Here is a 19,386-nt window from a genome sequence, read left to right as displayed (position 1 = left end):
GGATAGGTTAAGCGAATGGGCGAAGGTTTGGCAGATGGAATACAATGTCGGAAAGTGTGAGGTCATCCACCTTGGGAAAAAAAAATCAGTAAAAGGGAATATTATTTGAATGGGGAGAAATTACAACATGCTGAGATGCAGATGGACCTGGGGATCCTTGTGCATGAAACTCTTTTTGGTATGAAACTCTTTTTGGTCCTTGTGCATGAATCCCAAAAAAAGTTAGTTTGCAGGTGCAGCAGGTAATCAGGAAGGCGAATGGAATGTTGGCCTTCATTGCGAGAGGGATGGAGTACAAAAGCAGGGAGGTCCTGCTGCAACTGTATAGGGTATTGGTGAGGCCGCACCTGGAGTACTGTGTGCAGTTTTGGTCATCTTACTGAAGGAAGGATATACTGGCTTTGGAGGGGGTACAGAGACTATTCACTAGGCTGATTCTGGAGATGAGGGGGTTACCTTATGATGATAGATTGATTAGACTGGGTCTTTACTCGTTGGAGTTCAGAAGGATGAGGGATGATCTTATAGAAACATTTAAAATAATGAAAGGGATAGACAAGATAGAGGCAGAGAGGTTGTTTCCACTGGTAGGGGAGGCTAGAACTAGGGGGCACAGCCTCAAAATATGGGGGAGCCAATTTAAAACCGAGTTGAGATGGAATTTCTTCTCCCAGAGGGTTGTGAATCTGTGGAATTCTCTGCCCAAGGAAGCAGTTGAGGCTAGCTCATTGAATGTGTTCAAGTCACAGATATATAGATTTTTAACCAATAAGGGAATTAAGGGTTACGGGGAGCGGGCGGGTAAGTGGAGCTGAGTTCACGGCCAGATCAGCCATGATCTTATTGAATGGCGGAGCTGGCTCGAGGGGCTAGATGGCCTACTCCTGTTCCTAATTCTTATGTTCTTATGTTCTTTTGTTCTTAAGGCGATTTAGATAGGTTGAGTGAGTGGGCAAACACATGGCAGATGCAGTATAACGTGGATAAATGTGAAGTTATCCACTTTGGTAGGAAAAACATAAAGACAAAGTATTATTTAAATAGCGATGGCTTGGGAAATGTCGATTTATAGAGGGACCTGGGTGTCCTTGTACACCAGTCATTAAAAGCAAACATGCAGGTGCAGCAAGCAGTTTGGAAGGCAAATGGTATGTTGGCCTTCATTGCAAGAGGATTTGAGTACAGGAGCAAGGATGTCTTACTACAGTTATACAGGGCCTTGGTGAGACCACACCTGGAGTATTGTGTGCAGTTTTGGTCTCCTTACCTAAGAAAGGATATACTTGCCATTGAGGGAGTGCAGCGAAGGTTCACCAGACTGATTCCTGAGATGGCAGGACTGTTGTATGAGGAGAGATTGGGTCGATTAGGCCTGTATTCACTAGAGTTTAGAAGAATGAGAGGGGATCTCATTGAAACGTATAAAATTCTGACTGGGTTGGACAGACTGGATGCGGGGAGGATGTTTCCCCTGGCTGGGAAGTCTAGAACAAGGGGCCACAGTCTCAGGATACGGGGTAGGAAATTTAGGACCAAGATGAGGAGAAATGTTTTCACTCAGAGGGTGGTGAACCTGTGGAATTCTCTACCACAGAAGGCTGTGGAGGCCAAGTCACTGAATATATTTAAGAGGGAGATAGATAGATTTCTAGACACAAAAGTCATCAAGGGGTATGGGGAAAAAGCGGGAATATGGTGTTGAGATAGAGGATCCGCCATGATCATATTGAATGGCAGTGCAGACTCGAAGGGCCGAATGGCCTACTACTGCACCTATTTTCTATGTTTTTATGATTTTGCGGCGGCGCTAAAACTTAGCGTCCGCCAGCTGTTTTGACCGTTTGGATGATGTAAATCGGCGTGCATTGCTGCGCTAGCGCCCCAAGTGGAAACTTCGAGCATATCGCCTGATTTAGCGTCCGCCCGGGAACCCACCAGCAAAAAGCAGTCGGACCCCAGGCGCACCAGCATTAACGGCGCCATCTTGAAAACGGAGGAGAAAGCCGAAGTTCTGAGTGATTAAAAGCATTGGGAGAAGAACGCTGCCTTACTGCATACTTTTGATTATGAAGTTTATGTGAGTTTATAGTTTGTTTTAAAGGACATTTAAGGACATTTCAAAAGATGAGGGCCATGCTATGTCAGCCATTATTCCTGGCTGCTATATTTATATGGCGTTGAGCTGGAATAAGGCTTATTGATGATCATTTTGTAATCGAAGCGGTTGCAGACGTATGGAGAGGAGGCCTTACTCCCCATGAGCATACAGGGAACATCGCTCATGCCGACAGCTCTCTGAAGCACAGTGCCTTAGAAGGCTGCGCTTCCGAAAATAGGTGGTCATACAGACAGACCTGCAGCCTACCAGCAGCAACAGGACTGCACTGCCCGCTGAGATGAAGGTGACTGTGGCACTTGCCTTCTATGCCTCCGGCTCCTTTCAGGCATCAGTGGGGGACATGTGCAGCACGCTACACATTGCAGCATTCGTCAGGTGACTACGTCACTGTACACATGCAGGGTGGACTTCATAAACTTCCCAATGACCAGGGAGGCACAGAATCAGAGAGCTGTGGGTTTTGGATGAGTTGTTGGCTTCCCCAAGGTTCAGGGTGCCCTTGGCTTTGTGCTACACTCCGGGACTCCAGTGTCAGTGCAGGAGGCCACCAGCCTCGTGTGGGCACTGATGGCCTCGCAGGTTTCACGGCTCGCACCGACAGTCTGTGACCCTACTTCCGTAATGGTCGCAGTGAGAGTCTCGATGGTCAGGGAATCCTACCCAAGACATCAAGGAGCTGACTGGTGAGGTGGATGCTCTCCCGGGACAGTCCCACCATATCCAGTTCCACGGCGGCCTGTCTGTCAGCAGACCGACTTTACCGACTCGCCCTCCAGAGAGATGGCCTATGGGATTCGACCCCAGAACTGCGTTGCTGCACGCCACGTGTCCCAGGAGCCTCGGGTGACTCAAATCCTGCGAAAGTTACATCATCGTCCTCAGACGAGGTGAGTGCTTGTGGTAAAGGAGGGGTGGATTGCATCTGCCCCGGAGTCGGCTAATCTGTAAACTCGTCCTCTTCTTCATCCTCTTCCTCCTCTTCCACACGATGGCCTGGCATGGAGTGTTGCTTTGAGGGATGCTGTGGCTGCTCATCTGGAAGTAGAAAGCAACAGATGAGTGGTTAGTTGCAGGGGAGGGGGCAGGGTAACATGAGGAAGGTTGCATTGCACAGGCTGATTTGAAGGATCGCCCCTACTCCATTACATCTAGTCCACAGACACTGCCCCAACCCTAGTCTACAGACACTGCAGGACATTGCCCCAACCCTAGTCTACAGACACTGCAGGATATTGCCCCAACCCTAGTCTACAGACACTGCAGGACATTGCCCCAACCCTAGTCTACAGACACTGCAGGACATTGCCCCAACCCTAGTCTACAGACACTGCAGGACATTGCCCCAACCATAGTCTACAGACACTGCAGGATATTGCCCCAACCCTAGTCTACAGACACGGCAGGATATTGCCCCAACCCTAGTCTACAGACACTGCAGGATATTGCCCCAAACCTAGTCTACAGACACTGCAGGATATTGCCCCAACCCTAGTCTACAGCCACTGCAGGATATTGCCCCAACCCTAGTCCACAGACACTGCAGGACATTGCCCCAACCCTAGTCTACAGACACTGCAGGACATTGCCCCAACCCTAGTCTACAGACACTGCAGGACATTGCCCCAACCCTAGTCTACAGACACTGCAGGATATTGCCCCAACCCTAGTCTACAGACACGGCAGGATATTGCCCCAACCCTAGTCTACAGACACTGCAGGATATTGCCCCAACCCTAGTCTACAGACACGGCAGGACATTGCCCCAACCCTAGTCTACAGACACTGCAGGATATTGCCCCAAACCTAGTCTACAGACACTGCAGGATATTGCCCCAAACCTAGTCTACAGACACTGCAGGATATTGCCCCAACCCTAGTCTACAGACACTGCAGGATATTGCCCCAATCCTAGTCTACAGACACTGCAGGATATTGCCCCAATCCTAGTCTACAGACACTGCAGGATATTGCCCCAACCCTAGTCTACAGACACTGCAGGATATTGCCCCAACCCTAGTCGACAGACACTGCAGGATATTGCCCCAACCCTAGTCTACAGACACTGCAGGACATTGCCCCAATCCTAGTCTACAGACACTACAGGATATTGCCCCAACCCTAGTCTACAGACACTGCAGGACATTGCCCCAACCCTAGTCTACAGACACTGCAGGATATTGCCCCAACCCTAGTCTACAGACACTGCAGGACATTGCCCCAACCCTAGTCTACAGACACTGCAGGACATTGCCCCAACCCTAGTCTACAGACACTGCAGGATATTGCCCCAACCCTAGCCTACAGACACTGCAGGATATTGCCCCAACCCTAGTCTATAGACACTGCAGGATATTGCCCCAACCCTAGTCTACAGACACTGCAGGATATTGCCCCAACCCTAGTCTACAGACACTGTAGGACATTGCCTCAACCCAGCTCAGGGAGTGTGCAGGACTTACCCTTAGTGTGCAAGCGGGGGTCAGCACCCCCAGTGGCAGTTGCCTGCCCTGAGGCTCTGATGAGGCCTGCCACTCGCTCCTCAATGTCCGTGAGTGGCAGGGTCTGAGGCGGACCTCTGCCTGTCCTCGCAGCGATTGTGAGACTTCTTTGCCTGCAAAGATGAAAATGGGAATGGTTACAAAAGGGTCCATCTGCTCTTGTGGCACACACAGATAGCCACCAAAGCACTTACAGCATACTGTCTGAATGTAATACACTTCTCTGTTTAATGGCCTTGGAAGTTGCACATGGTTCATCAGGGAGACATCTTAATGTGTAAAGATCATTCATGGCAAATAGGGTGCCAAATTCAGCCTACCTTTGTATTATGCATTTTAGGAGGCAACCCACAAATTGCTGAAGGGCACCAAAAGCATGAGAACAAATAGTATGTCAGATTTATAATTGAAGTAATGAAGGAGTGCATGAATAAAAATTGTACTCTAATGACCCTCGAAAGATCATTTAACTATTTTCGGTACTGTTTGCCACTCCTGATCACTGTATGTGAGGCAGAGACCTCCTCAGCGATTTCCCTCCATATGTGATTTAAAAATGGATGGCAGGGGTGTAGATCCACCCCTGCGATGTAACTCCTGCCATCGTCTCTCCACAGCCCTCACTCGAGCTTCGTTGGCCTCATGGCTAAATCGCCTGGTATGCTATCTTGACTCCTTGTTGTCCATGATCAAAATCCAATTTTAAAATGGCTGATTCCCCTCCACATATACTGTGCATGCACGTGGCCATGTCCTGCATTTGCGTTTGCGATTGGACAGCAGACCAGAAGTACGGGAAGAAAAAAAAAATTTGCGCATGTTTTATTTTTAGTGCCAGAACGTTCAGCTCCAGTGCACAAATTGTGTGGTGCAACGCCAGAGTTGGCACGAACGCTCCTCGTGAACTTTCATTTGGCAAAAGTTGCGTGCTCTGGCTAAATATTTGATTTCGCCGTGATTTGCACCTGGAACCTGGAAACCTGGTGTATTGTGTACAGTTTTGGTCTCCTAACTTGAGGAAGGACATTCTTGCTATTGAGGGAGTGCAGCGAAGGTTCACCAGACTGATTCCCGGGATGGCGGGACTGACATATCAAGAAAGACTGGATCAACTGGGCTTGTATTCACTGGAGTTCAGAAGAATGAGAGGGGATCTCATAGAACCGTTTAAAATTCTGATGGGTTTAGACAGGTTAGATGCAGGAAGAATGTTCCCAATGTTGGGGAAGTCCAGAACCAGGGGTCACAGTCTAAGGATAAGGGGTAAGCCATTTAGGACCGAGATGAGGAGAAACTTCTTCACCCAGAGAGTGGTGAACCTGTGGAATTCTCTACCACAGAAAGTTGTTGAGGCCAATTCACTAAATATATTCAAGAAGGAGTTAGATGTAGTCCTTATTACTAGGGGGATCAAGTGGTATGGCGAGAAAGCAGGAATGGGATACTGAAGTTGCATGTTCAGCCATGAACTCATTGAATGGCGGAGCAGGCTCGAAGGGCCGAATAGCCTACTCCTGCACCTATTTTCTATGTTTCTTTGTTTCTATGAAAACGCCAAAACCCGAAAATCCAGCCCATGGAACAACCACTTACTTCAGCAGTGGGGTCTTTGTCCAATTGAAACAGACTGGCTTGTCCATACTCTTCAAATGTAACACCCTGCGGCAGAATTCTGATTATCATTCCTTTTATAGCAGTGAGGTATTTTACAATGTTACCAGGCTCACCTGTCCTTGAATTTATTCTGTCTCTGCAGCCCTGAATGTATCAGATGCCTTCAACATTGGTACCAAAATAAAGGTGCACTTTCAAAACAATAATAACACCCTGTTTGGACAGAATGTTGTGCAATACAGTCATGGACCTAACAATGGGTAAGAGAATTTATTCAGATTCTATTGGTTAAACTTTGCACAGGCTTTGAAAAAGTTTAGTGAATGTTTTAATCTGGTAGTATTTTTAACATAAATATTATTTTGCACAGTGTAGTGATTATTGCTTTGCCTTATGTTTTTGTTCTCATCTTTTAAAGTCCTGGCATTCTGTCTTACTTATCAGGTCAGAGCAGACAGGTGATTTATTCCAAGGATTCTTTAATTCAGCATTGAGTGACCACTGTGAAAAGTGAAAGTGGGACTTGGGTTGCTTGACGTGTGACAACATAGAATAGAAAGGCCATTGTGCCCACCAAGCGCACTCCATCCACATACCTTGTTAGTTTATCTGATTCTCAACTCAGCTCCATCTATTGAGGCTTCAGAGGGAAGGATCGCCATCACTACTCACTGATCCTGAAAGGTCATCAACCATTCCACAGCTTCACTCTTTGACCCCAGCCAGCTCCTTGCCCCGGCAGGATAGGAGCCATCATGTCATGTGATCTAGATTTCCAAAAGGCCTTCGATAAGGTACCAGATAATAGACTATTGAATAAGGTCAGAGCATGTGGAGTCAGGGGACAAGGAGGGGATAGCTAGCTGGCTGAAAGACAAAGCAGAGAGTAGGGGTAAAGTGTAGCTATTCACAGTGGCAGAAGGTGGGTAGTAAGGTCCCACAAAGATCAGTGCTGGGACCACTGTTCTTCTTCTCTTAGGCAGTCACTTGGAGTCAAGGATGACTTACTTCAACCACTGCTGTTCACAATTTAGATTAACGATTTAGACTTTGGAATCAAAAACAACATTTCTAAATTTGCGGATGACACCAAATTGAGGGATAGTCAATACTGAGGAGGACTACAACAAATTACAAGAAGACATTAATAAACTTACAGAATGGGCATACAATTGGCAAATAAATGTCAACGTAGATAAGTGTGAGGTATTACATTTTTGTACCATAATTAAGGAAGTCACATATTAATTTGAAAATAAGTATCTAAATGGAGCAGAGGAGCAGCAGGATCTCGGAGTACAGATACACAAATCACTAAAAGTAGTGACGCAAGTTAATAAAGCCATAAAAAAAAGCAAACCAAACACTTAAGTGTAAGGGAAATAAATTCCACACCGAGTCTGAGAACAGTGAGAGAAACGTCACAGTTTATTCGTACAGAGTGCTCTGGGAGAAGTGAGGAAACTGCGCAGCTTCGCCACACCTTCTCTCCGAGCGAAGTTTCCAAGTTACAATTATACCTTTGGGGGCGGTCCCGCCCCCTTACACCATTGTCCAATTATCTACATTTTTGTAACGTCTTACCCTATATGGTAATGCTATGACAATTTATCTTTACATTGTGGTAAGTCAAAGGTTAACTAGCATACGCACACACAAGTGGGGTTATTTTCCTCGCATCAGCAGAAAAGCAAGGAACTATCTTCCTATTATTAGTACAAGCGATATACATCTGTTTGCCTTTTCAACTGCCCATTGTCTTACTTACCCTATCTCCATGACTCGGGGTCAACGAACGTTGGGGTCTAAATGTGTCTTTTGTTTTAAGCAGGCAATTTATTGCTTGAACGTTTACATGGTACAGTACCAAAAACAAGAGTATTATAAACTAAGAGATAATTTTTCCACAACACTAAGGTTTATTTCTAGAAAGGTAGAATTGAAATGTAGAGAAGTTATGATAAACTTGTATGAACCTTCGTTAGACCTCACTTGGAGTACTGCGTACAGTTCTGGTCACCATATTATAAAAAGGATATAGAGGCACTGGAGAGGGTGCAGAGAAGATTTACAAAGATGATACCAGAACTGTGAGGTTATACCTGTCAGGACACGATGAACAGGCTGGATCTCTCTGGCTGAGGGGTGACCTAATAGAGGATTTAAAATTATGAAACATTATGATAGAGTAGACACAGGGGGGGGAATTTTAACCTCCCAAAAACAGGGGGGTTGGGATTGGATGGGATGTTAAAATGTTAAAAATCTGAATCTTGCCCCCAACCTGCCTTCATCCCACCCACTTCCCGTTTTAACGGAGGCGGTTAGGGAGCAGGCAACCATCTAACTCATTCATAGGAGGCGGGTTGGCAAATTAAATATTATAGTCAGGCTGGGAGCCTCACATTTAACCACCATTTTAAATGCAGGCTGAGTTTCCTGGGTTGCTAACAAGTCTATTATGTAGTACTTTGTCCACAGTCTTTTGAAAGTTTAAAAGAAAATGCTCTTCCCTTTTATTAGTAGATGTATATATGGACTTTCATCCATCTATCCAATCCAATCTTAAAAGCTGACCCAGTTTCTACCTCAACCACTAACTTGGGAAGTGAATTCCACTGCCTCACAACTCTGTGTGGTGCTCCTGTCCTCTGGGGTATATCAGGAGAGTATTACAGACATCAGTATCCCACATTCACTGCGCACAGGCTTACAGACCCTCTATTTCAGGTCTTGTATCCTTTCCTAACAGATATCAGTATTTTGCACTCTGAGCTTGCAGACAGCAGTATTGATCTTTGAAGAGGGCAATTCATGCAATCATTTCTTCTGTAGAGTGGAGCAGCATGGGTACAGAATATGAAGATTGTCCCTCGTAAGCTCCAATGTGTAAAGTAATTACTGGCACAATATGAGGGGATAATTGTGATTTGTTTTACCCAGAGCACTCTGAAACTTGGCATCTTATTTTTATATTTGTGTTTTTATTACTAGGATTTTGGTCAGCTCTCCCCTATTTACCAATGACAACAGACACTATGGCAGAATAGACAAGTGCGACCTAAAAAGAAAACTATGTGAACCTATCAAACTCACAGGTAACCCCTATCGGGGCAAGTTTAGTGTTATTATTAAGTTATGTGTTTTCAGAATGGTTTCAAAAGCTTACTAATGGTGCAAGGCTTTTGTGAATCTAGTACAACAATAACAACTTGAATTAATATAGTGCTTCTCATGTATTGGAAGATTTACAATAAGGAAGGAAATGATGAACACTGATAATGGGGACAGGGGAGGAAAATTGAGAGGTTTGAATGGGAAACTAAATGCACTGTTCATGGAAGGTTTTTGACAGCAGGGAGAGAATGTGCCAGGCAGAGGAAACTGGATAGAGAATTCCAGAGGGCAGGCGTATACTGGGTGAATGAGCCACTACTAGTGATGGATTAAAGGTTGGAGAGAAGTCCTGTTTTAGAGTGTCTGAGATTTCCTGCAGGGATGCAGGATGAAATCATGAAGGTGAAGAGATTTGAAAACATGCAAGACTTTTGAAATCAACACACAAGGATAAGTGGAGCCATTGGAGCTTGGGGTGATAGTAGCATTGAGAGGCCCGATAGAAGGGCATTGGGAGGCCCGATAGAAGGGCACTGGGAGGCCCGATACAAGGGCATCGGAAAGTTAAGCCGAGAAGTGATGAAGCCACCAACTAAGGTTTGCCCTACCTTTTCTTTAGTTATTCTCTTGCTCTTAATATATTTATAAAACATCTTTGGGTTTTCCTTGATTTTACTTGCCAAGAATTTTTCATGCTCTCTCTTTGCTTTCCTAATATCCTTTTTAATTTTACCCCTGGACTTTCTATACTCCTCTAGAGAAACGGCAGTATTTAGCCCTCGGTATCTGTCATAAGCCTCCCTTTTTTTTATCGTACCCTGTATGTCCCTCGATATCCAGCGGCTCTTGATTTGTTAGTCCCTCCCTTTTTCTTTAAGGCCACATATTTGGCCTGAACCCTGTGAACCTCCTCCCACTGCTCTGACACTGATTTACCTTCAAGTAGCTGCTCCAGTCCCAATTAGTGTTTTTTGACTGGAAGTTTGTTTCCAGTGGGGTTCTGCAGGGCTCAGTACTAGGTCCCTTGCTTTTTGTGGTATATATCAATAATCTAGACTGGAATATAGGGAGTATGATTAAGAAGTTTGCAGATGATACTAAAATCAGTTGTGTGGTGGATAATGAAGAAGAAAGCAATAGACTGCAGGAAGATATCGATCAACTGGTCAGGTGAGCAGAACAGTGGCAAATGGAATTTAATCTGGAGAAGTGTGAAGCAATGCATTTGGGGAGGGCTAACAAGGCAAGGGAATACACAATAAATGGGAGAACAATGAGAAGTGTAGAGGAACAAAGGGACCTTGGAGTGCATGTCCATAGATCCCTGAAGGTGGCAGGACAGGTGGTTAAGAAGGCATGCTTGCTTTATTAACTGAGGCATAGAATACAAGAACAGTGGGGTTATGCTTGAACTGTATAAAACTCTAGTTAGGCCACAGTTAAAGTACTGCATGCAGTTCTGGTCACCGCATTATAGGAAATATGTGATTGCACTGGAGAGGATACAGAGGAGATTTATGAGGATGTTGCTGGGAATGGAGAATCTTGGCTATGAGGTCAGATTGGATAGACTGGGTTTGTTTTCCTTGGAACAGAGGGAGCTGAGGGGACACCTCATTGAGGTATGTAAAATTATGAGAGGCCTGGATACAGTGGATTGAAAGGGCCTATTTCCCTTAGCAGAGGGGTCAACAACCAGGAGGCATAAATTTAAAGTAATTGGTGGGAAGTTTAGAGGGGATTTGAGGGGAAATGTCTTCACCCAGAGGGTTGTTGGAGTCTGGAACTCACTGCCTGAAAGGGTGGTAGAGGCAGAAACCCTCACCACATTTTAAAAGTACTTGGATGTGCACTTGAAGTGCCGTAACCTACAGGGCTACGGACCCAGAGCTGGAAAATGGGATTAGGCTGGGTAGCTCTTTGTTCGCCGGTGCAGACACGATGGCCTGAAATGGCCGCCTTCTGTGCTGTAAATTTCTATGATTCTATGATGATTCTAATTTACACATAGCACGGTCTTACAAACAGCAATGTGATAAATGAACATTTGGTACTGTAGGTTGTGGGATAAATGTTGGTCAGGGCACTGGGAGAACTCCTCTGCTTGTCTTTGAATATTCTGTGGGATTTTTTTCATCCACCTGACAAAGCAGACTTGTCCGTGGTTGAATATCTATTGCACGTAATATATAGTTCCACCTAACCTCAGTGGTGGGAAAATTATTGCAAAAAATCCTGAAAGACAGGATAAATCGACATTTGGAAAGGCAGGGATTAATTAGGGACAGTCAGCACGGATTTGTTAAGGGAAGATCGTGTTTGACTAACCTGATTGAATTTTTTGAGGAGGTAACCAAGAGGGTTGATGAGGGTAGTGCGTACGATGTAGTATATATGGACTTTAGCAAAGCTTTTGATAAGGTCCCACATGGTAGACTGATCAAGAAGGTTAAAGCCCATGGGATCCAGGGCAAAATGGCATGTTGGATTCAAAATTGGCTTGGAGGTAGGAAGCAAAGGGTAATGATTGATGGATGTTTTTGTGACTGGAAGGATGTTCCCAGTGGGGTTCCGCAGGGCTCAGTACTGGGTCCCTTGATTTTTGTGGTACATATAATCAATTTAGATTTGAATATAGGGAATATGATTAAGAAGTTTGCAGACAACACTAAAATTGGCTGTGTGGTTGATAATGAAGAAGAAAGTCATGGGCTGCAGGAGGATATCAATCTATTGGTCAGGTGGGCAGAGCAGTGGCAAATGGAATTTAATTCAGAGAAGTGTGAGGTGATGCACTTTGGGAGGGCTAATAGTGTAGATGAACAAAGGGACCTTGGAGTGCTTGTCCACAGATCCCTGAAAGTAGCAGGCCAGGTGGATAAGGTGGTTAAGAAGGCATACGGAATGCTTACCTTTATTGGCCGAGGCATAGGATATAAGAGCAGGGAGGTTATGCTTAAATTGTATAATACTTTGGTTGGGCCACAGCTGGAGTATTGCGTGCAGTTCTGGTCGTTGTATTATAGGAAGGACGTGATTGCACTGGAGAGGGTGCAGAGGAGATTTACTAGGATGCTGCCTGGAATGGAGAATCTTAGTTATGAGGACAGATTGGATAGGCTGGGTTTGTTCTCATTGGAACAGAGGAGGTTGAGAGGAGACCTCATTGAGGTGTACAAAATATTGAGGGGCCTGGACATAGTGGATAGTAAGGGCCTATTTCCATTGGTGGAGGGGTCTATTATGAGGGGGCATAGTTTTGATGCCAGTTCATTGGATATATTCAAGAGGGAGTTAGATATGGTCATTACGGCTGAAGGGATCAAGGGATATGGAGAGAAAGCAGGAAAGGGGTACTGAGGTGAATGATCAGCCATGATCTCATTGAATGGCGGTGCAGGCTTGAAGGGCCGAATGGCCTACTCCACCTATTTTCTATGTTTCTATGTTTAAAATGGAAGGTTTAGATAGGGTTTGAGGGGGGGCTTCTTTACGCAGAGGATTGTGGGGATCTGGAACTCGCTGCCTGGAAGAGTGGTGGATGCAGAAATCCTCACCACTTTTAAGAGATGGTTGAATGGGCACTTAAAGTACAGTAACCTGCAGGGTTATAGACCTAGAGCTGGTAATTTGGATTAGACTGGATGACCTTTTGTTGGCCGACGCAGTATTAATGGTAAGTACTGCAGGGAATAGAATACGGCCAGGGTGATCTCCTGGACTAGTTTTGATTGCCTGGATGGGTCGGACAGGAATTTTCCCAGATTTTTTCTCCCTAAATTGGCCAAGGTTTTTATCTGGTTTTTGCCTCTCCCAGGAGATCGCATGGCTCCGGTTAGGGCCTTGTGGCTCTTTGCCGCCCGGCGTGGACACGATGGGCCGATATGGCCTCTTTCTGCGCTGTAAATTTCTATGTTTCTATGGGCTAGAACCTCTACTTTTATGCTTATCACCACAAAAAGTGGAAGTTCTAGCCCTCTGTTTCTAGTGGATTACTGTGGTAATACAGCCTCTGCTGTTTGCAACAAGATTAAAAGGAATGGAGCCATCTTGGAGTCCTGTGATTTGTGATGTTGTAAGGAATATACACATTGGCGATGAGGATCGGATAATCGGATTCACTAGCTGAAATTTTTGTTGGTGGTGAGTCAAGCCAAACAGCAGAGAGATTAGAGAGGTTCTTTGTTTGCAGGACAGCCACAAATCGAAGGTAAATTACAAGCACACTTTTCTGAACTGCCAGAGTCCAGATGGCTGCGCCTATGGAAATGATAGGGCACTTGAGTGAATTCCATTGCGATCGAGAGACTTTCGGAGTGTATGTGGAGTATCTAGAAATGTTTTTCACCACAAATAGTATCATCGAAGTCCTCGATGAAAACCGTAACTGGGTGTTGTTGGAAAGAAAACGGGCTATTTTCTTGACTGAAGCAGACCCTGAGGTGTATGAAACCCTAAAAAATGTGCTTGTTCCCATCAAGCCAAAGGATACATCACTTAAGAAGATTCTAAGGAAGTTAGAACAGCACTACAGCCCTGAGCCCCCGGAAATTGCTGAAAGTTATCGTTTCGGAATACGAAATCAATTACAGATTGAACCTCCCTTATCCGGGACGCCCTTATCCGGTACCACCCATCATCCGGCACCATTCCCAGCCGCTCCGACATGAACAAATTGAAGTCCTTCCTCACTGCTGACTCCTGCAATCGCTGGCCTGATCCCGCGATCCACCGCCGTTCCCCCCCACCGGCCTCTCCACGATCTCTCTGCCGCACTCCCAGCTCCAAGCCAGCCAGCCCCGCTATCCCTTTGCTCAGTACCTGTACCATCTAATTTAACGTGATCTCCCCTCGTCCAGCAAAATCCCTTATCCGGCACAAGCCAGGTCCCGAGGGTGCCGGATAAGCGAGGGTCAACCTGTACCTGTGAGAATATCAGTGAGTACATTGTAGCATTAAAGAAGCTATCCATTTACTGTCATTGCGGAGACTTTCAGGGCTGAGCATTGTGTGACCGCTTTGTTTGTGTGATGAAAAATGAAGCGTTCAGAAGAAATTTGTTGACAACTCCTAACTTGACTTTTGATTTAGCTTGTCAGACAGCTTGGTCAATGGATATGGCCGACCAATATTCCCGAGAATTTCGTACCATTTCCAGTCGTCAGATAGCCGAGGTGAATCGCCTGCAGGTTAAAAGTAAAAGGCAGTTGGGCCTCAAAGTGTCAACAACTGACAATGGTAATAGAGCATTGACGTCCTGCTATCGGTACCTGGGACAGCACATTGCTCAAAGTTGTCCATATATGAACGCAGAGCGTTTCTTCTATAGGAAAACTGGGCATCCTGCGAAGGCATGCCGACTGAAGAGTAAACCAACTTTCAAATCTATAAGTAGAAATCCCCAGAGACTACATAGCATGGAAGGAAAGTAATAGGATGAAGAGATACACATCATCAGGAGCACGAGGGTATCTAACAGCGATTCGAAAAATATCATCCAAGTAGATGTTGCATGAACCAAGATACCCATGGAAATCGACACTGGTGCATCCATGAAAGTAGTACCGGAATCGCTGTACCTCGACAAATTGTGTGATTTCCCATTGGAGAAATCCAAGATAGAACTGCGAGGCTACTCGGGAGAGGACATTCTTGTGGTAGGTCGTATCAGCGTACAGGTGAAATACAAGGATCAATTTCAGAGCTTGCCTCTCTTAATGATGGCAGGAGACAAGCCTGCCTTACTAGGAAGAAATTGGTTGGAATCACTGAAGCTGGATTGGAATGAGATTTTTGAAAGGAGATTTGGATGATGTCATCAGGAAGTATCTGAAGGTGTTCTGCGAAACAGACAATCCGATCCAAGGCTTCAAGGCGAGTGTCAGGTTACAAAAGGATGCTAGACCAGTTTACTGCAAGCCATGTCCCATACCATATACACTCAAGGATGTTATTATGGATTTGCCTGTTTGTTGCTGAAATTATTGTTGCACTCGAGGAGAAAATTGAGCAAGAACTCAGAAGACTAGAAACTGAGAACATTTTCTCTAAGATAGATCTATGTAATTGGTCTACACCCATTGTTGTTGTACCTAAGTCCGATGGTAAGGTGTGTGGTGAGTATAAAGTAACCGTAAACCAGGTTTTCGAGGGTAATCTCCCCAATACGTTACCAAATGTAGAAGATTTATTCACAACACTGACAGGTGGTCAGATCTTCTCAAAGTTAGATCTCACAAATGACTATTTACAACTGGAGCTAAATGAGGAGTCGAAGTCATGCTTTACTATAAATACTCATCTAGGCCTATATCAATTTAATAGGCCACCATTTGGCGTGTCTTCCGCCCCTGCCATATTTCAAGGGGTGATGAACGATTTTGCAAGGTATTGAAAGGGTAGTATGTTATTTATATGACATACTCATTTCAGCAACAAACAGGCAAATCTATAATAACATATTGAATGAAGTCCTCAAACGGCTAGAAAAGCACAGAGTACGAGTGACTGCTCGCAAGTGTGAATTATTTCAAAACTCAGTGGAGTACTTGGGGTACAGAGTAGGCAAAGATGGTTTACATCCAACCAAGGGAAAGCTGGATGCAATTAGAAATGCACCCACTCCCAAGAATGTCACTGAACTTTGATCATTTTTGGGCCTTTTGAACTATTATGGGAAGTTCCTATCAAATTTGGCTTCAGTATTACATCCACTGAATGAACTATTTAAAAAAAACAGGTTCATTGGAAGTGGTCAGAAGAATAGGACACAACATTAAGGAGTGTAAAAGCCAATTGGTAGAGAGCGCCATGTTAGTTCACTATGACGTATCTGAAGAAAATCATGATAGAGGTAGAGTAAGAGAGAGAAGTGTGAAGTTAAATCAGAAGGCGAGAGTGAAGAACCATCACCATAAATGGTTAAAGTGGTTACCAGGAAGAGTGATGAAGATATGTGGTCCTCGCACATATTTGGTCAAGATGTTTGATCATGGACAGGTTAGGTTTGTTCACATTGATTATATTTTACCTACAGATATGGAAGGAGTTGAAAGTTGGAACGATTCAATTATTTCTGACTCAGCAGATAGTCTTATTACAAGTACAGTAGCAGTAGCAAATCCTACATCAAATGTACTAGAACCAAGTCCAAGAGAAAGTCAGAATTTAAGTCCGAGTCCGAGTCAGGCAGACAGACAGACTGAAGTTGTAGAGAGTTCAAATGTAAATCAAAGGCATCCCTTGGAGGAAAACTTTCCTCAGGATCAGCCTGGAATGAGTCTCAGTTCAACACCGTGTTTAGAAAGTTCTGTTCGAGAGCGAAGGCATTCTCTTCGAAACAGAAAACCAGTGGTTAAGTTTGATTTGTAAATACCGCAAAATAAGTTAATATCTTTTGTTATGTATAACCATGCAAGTTAGTTATGATGATTATTTTGTTATGATTACTTTTTCATTAAGGAGGGAGAAGTGTAATCTATAGTTCCACCTACTGCTCCACCTGGTGGACTACAATGGTAATGCAGCCTCTGCTGTCTACAACAAGAATAAAAGGAATGGAGCCATCTTGTGAAGTCTTGTGTGTTGTGATGTAAAGAATATATCACCATGCAAACAACTGCATCTCTGACAATGCAACCCTCTCTCAGTGCTGCATTGAAGTGTCAGTCTAGATTGTGTGCTCAAGTCTCTGGAGTGGGGTTTGAACCCATGACTTTGAGAGTCAAAGGAGAGAGTGCTATCACTGAGCCAAGCTGTCATTTACTTGGCTTAAAATTAAATTTCAACAGTTAAATTTATAGGTTGTTATATTTGATTTCATGAAACTTTTAAGGAAAAACAGTTTAACTTAATTATGGGGATAAGCTCAAGCCCATGATGTGTGGTATTTGTGTGATCTGTGATGGGAAATGTCACGTTGTCCTTCAGCTCACGATTCTGAGCTTAAGGAGTAGGAGACGTACAGCCATCACATGCAGGAATACGGAGGTCATCCTTCAGGCAGAGCTGGTGAGGAAGGGAAGTGGGTGACCATCAGGGTAGGCGGATGTGTCAGGAGTGCTGTGCTTGGATCTTTAAGGCTTGAATTAACAACAGCAATAATTCAGAGGTGGGCAGCATGAGCAATACCACTGCACCATTTGGCAAGTTTAAAAGAAAATCATTCACAGGATGTGGGTGTTTCTGGTAAGGCCGGCATTGAGTGTCCATCCCTAATTGCCCTCGAGAAGGTGGTGGTGAGCTGCCCTCTTGAACCGCTGCAGTTACTGGCAGGGGGTGAGTTAAGCACAGTAAAGCAGTAGTGTTGGGGGATTCCGCAATTAGGGGAGTAGACAGGCACTTCTGTAGCTGCAACTAAGAGTGCCGGATGGTATGGAATGTAACGGAGTGGGTGCAAAAATTTTTCAAGAGGAATGGGAAACAGAAGTTATAGTTCAAGTTACAACCAATGACACAGGAAGAAATAGAATTGCAAAAGGAGTTTCAAGAATTAGGAGATAGATTACAGATTAGGACCTCAAAATTAGTAATGTCAGGAGGGAATCCTAGCTTTCATTGGTATTATTGTGGCCTGGAGGGTAGCAAGTAAATAATTCAGAGGAGGGTGCCACTAGTGAATCCTTAGGGTGCACTAGATGTGGCACGTGAGAGCAAAGCAGTAGGAGCCATTGGCAGCAATATAGTCACGCATTGAATCAGATAGCAACAGAATGATGAGAGCTCAGTGCTCCAGAGGGAAATTGCACAGGAAAGACGTTAGAGTACGATGACATTGTCAACGGTGTCAAAAGTAGCAATGGAGGATGGGAAGCCACGATCAAAAGCACACAGGATGTCCTTTGTGACTTTGGCCAGTGTAGTCTCGGTACTGTGGGCTGATGACATGTGTCTGCACTTGCTCACTAAAGCTCTTACTAACTGATCCATAAGCAGTTGAGCATCATTCAGCTGCTGATGTCTATCCAATACGTATAAAAAGCTTTGAGCCGGGACCTTGGCCTGTCACAAATCTGACAGACTGGCCTAGATGTTAGACGATTGGACTTGAGGTTTGAGGGCTGCCTTTTACTCAAAATATCTTTGGTGAACCTTAGCAAGAAAACTCCAACTTTAAGAAGTGGCCATCTTCTTGGAGCTATAAAGCCCAGGGCAGGATGAGTCTGTTCCACGTGCACTCACCTTCTGGTTTAGCAGCAAGCGATCGACTTCAAGATGAGCAACGATAAAATAATTTGTGGACAATAGTATTCTAGAATAGAAAAAATGGCCGTCTCTTTTGGGCATGTTTATTGTATGAAATAACAGTTTCTTGTTTTGTGTTTTTCAGAAGCTGAGAAATCACGTATCAGGCCTGGCTTCACCGTGGCTCTTGGCTTATACCACTCACAAGTCTTGGTAATGACTTATGTTTTTTTCAATTAAACTCACATCTCTATATTGCTAGGATCACTCTGTATTGCTAGGATCAAATCCTAGCAGTGACCAATTAAGTGTTCATTACACTTTTAAGTTGCGATTGTATTAACCTTTCATATGAGACAATGTTACTCTTGAACTTTGACCCCCCTTTCAGCTCTCCCCAGGCCCAGTGCATGTATCTGAGGGTGTGGACAGGAAGTTGTTGCCAGGGATCTGCGTGGTACTCGAATGACTGTTAGAAGGTGTGCAACGCTGATGTTGTCACAGCTCTCTGGCAATCTTCCATCCTCATTTGCAAGGTGCTGTCTCTATAAAAGGACACGGCCCACGTCAGGAACTCAATGGCATGAGAGATCAGATAAGTGCCGATCATTTACAGACTGCAGCGGCTCAAGAAGGCGGCTCATCACCATCTTCTCGAGGGCAATTAGGGATGGGTAATAAATGCCGACCTTGCCAGCAACGCCCATATCCCATGAACAAATTAAAAAAAAAAACACTATTGGAGTAGACAGGAATCGCCTTTGTGCGCTGGCCTAGACAAGTATTCAAACACTAGGGCGGAAATGCTTCATAAATGTCTTCCTAATGATTTCCTCTGGTCAGTATTTGTCGTGA

General features: G+C 44.6%; 1 protein-coding gene across 2 annotated transcripts in view; it reads left to right on the top strand.

Annotated features, from left to right (window-relative positions):
* The window catches only part of LOC139226240 (integrin alpha-E-like), a 244,876-nt gene that overhangs the window by 45,525 nt on the left and 179,965 nt on the right, over positions 1-19,386 (top strand). For both annotated transcript variants that reach the window (XM_070856861.1, XM_070856862.1), the window contains 3 exons: positions 6,374-6,491; positions 9,226-9,329; positions 18,677-18,744. In XM_070856861.1, coding sequence (XP_070712962.1) covers positions 6,374-6,491; positions 9,226-9,329; positions 18,677-18,744 — 290 coding nt within the window. The remainder of the gene's footprint in view (positions 1-6,373; positions 6,492-9,225; positions 9,330-18,676; positions 18,745-19,386) is intronic.

Source organism: Pristiophorus japonicus, chromosome 16, assembly GCF_044704955.1.
Source record: "Pristiophorus japonicus isolate sPriJap1 chromosome 16, sPriJap1.hap1, whole genome shotgun sequence".
Classification (NCBI taxonomy): domain Eukaryota; kingdom Metazoa; phylum Chordata; class Chondrichthyes; family Pristiophoridae; genus Pristiophorus; species Pristiophorus japonicus.
Note: the sequence above shows the minus strand (reverse complement) of the source record. Positions and strands in the feature narration are given on the sequence as shown.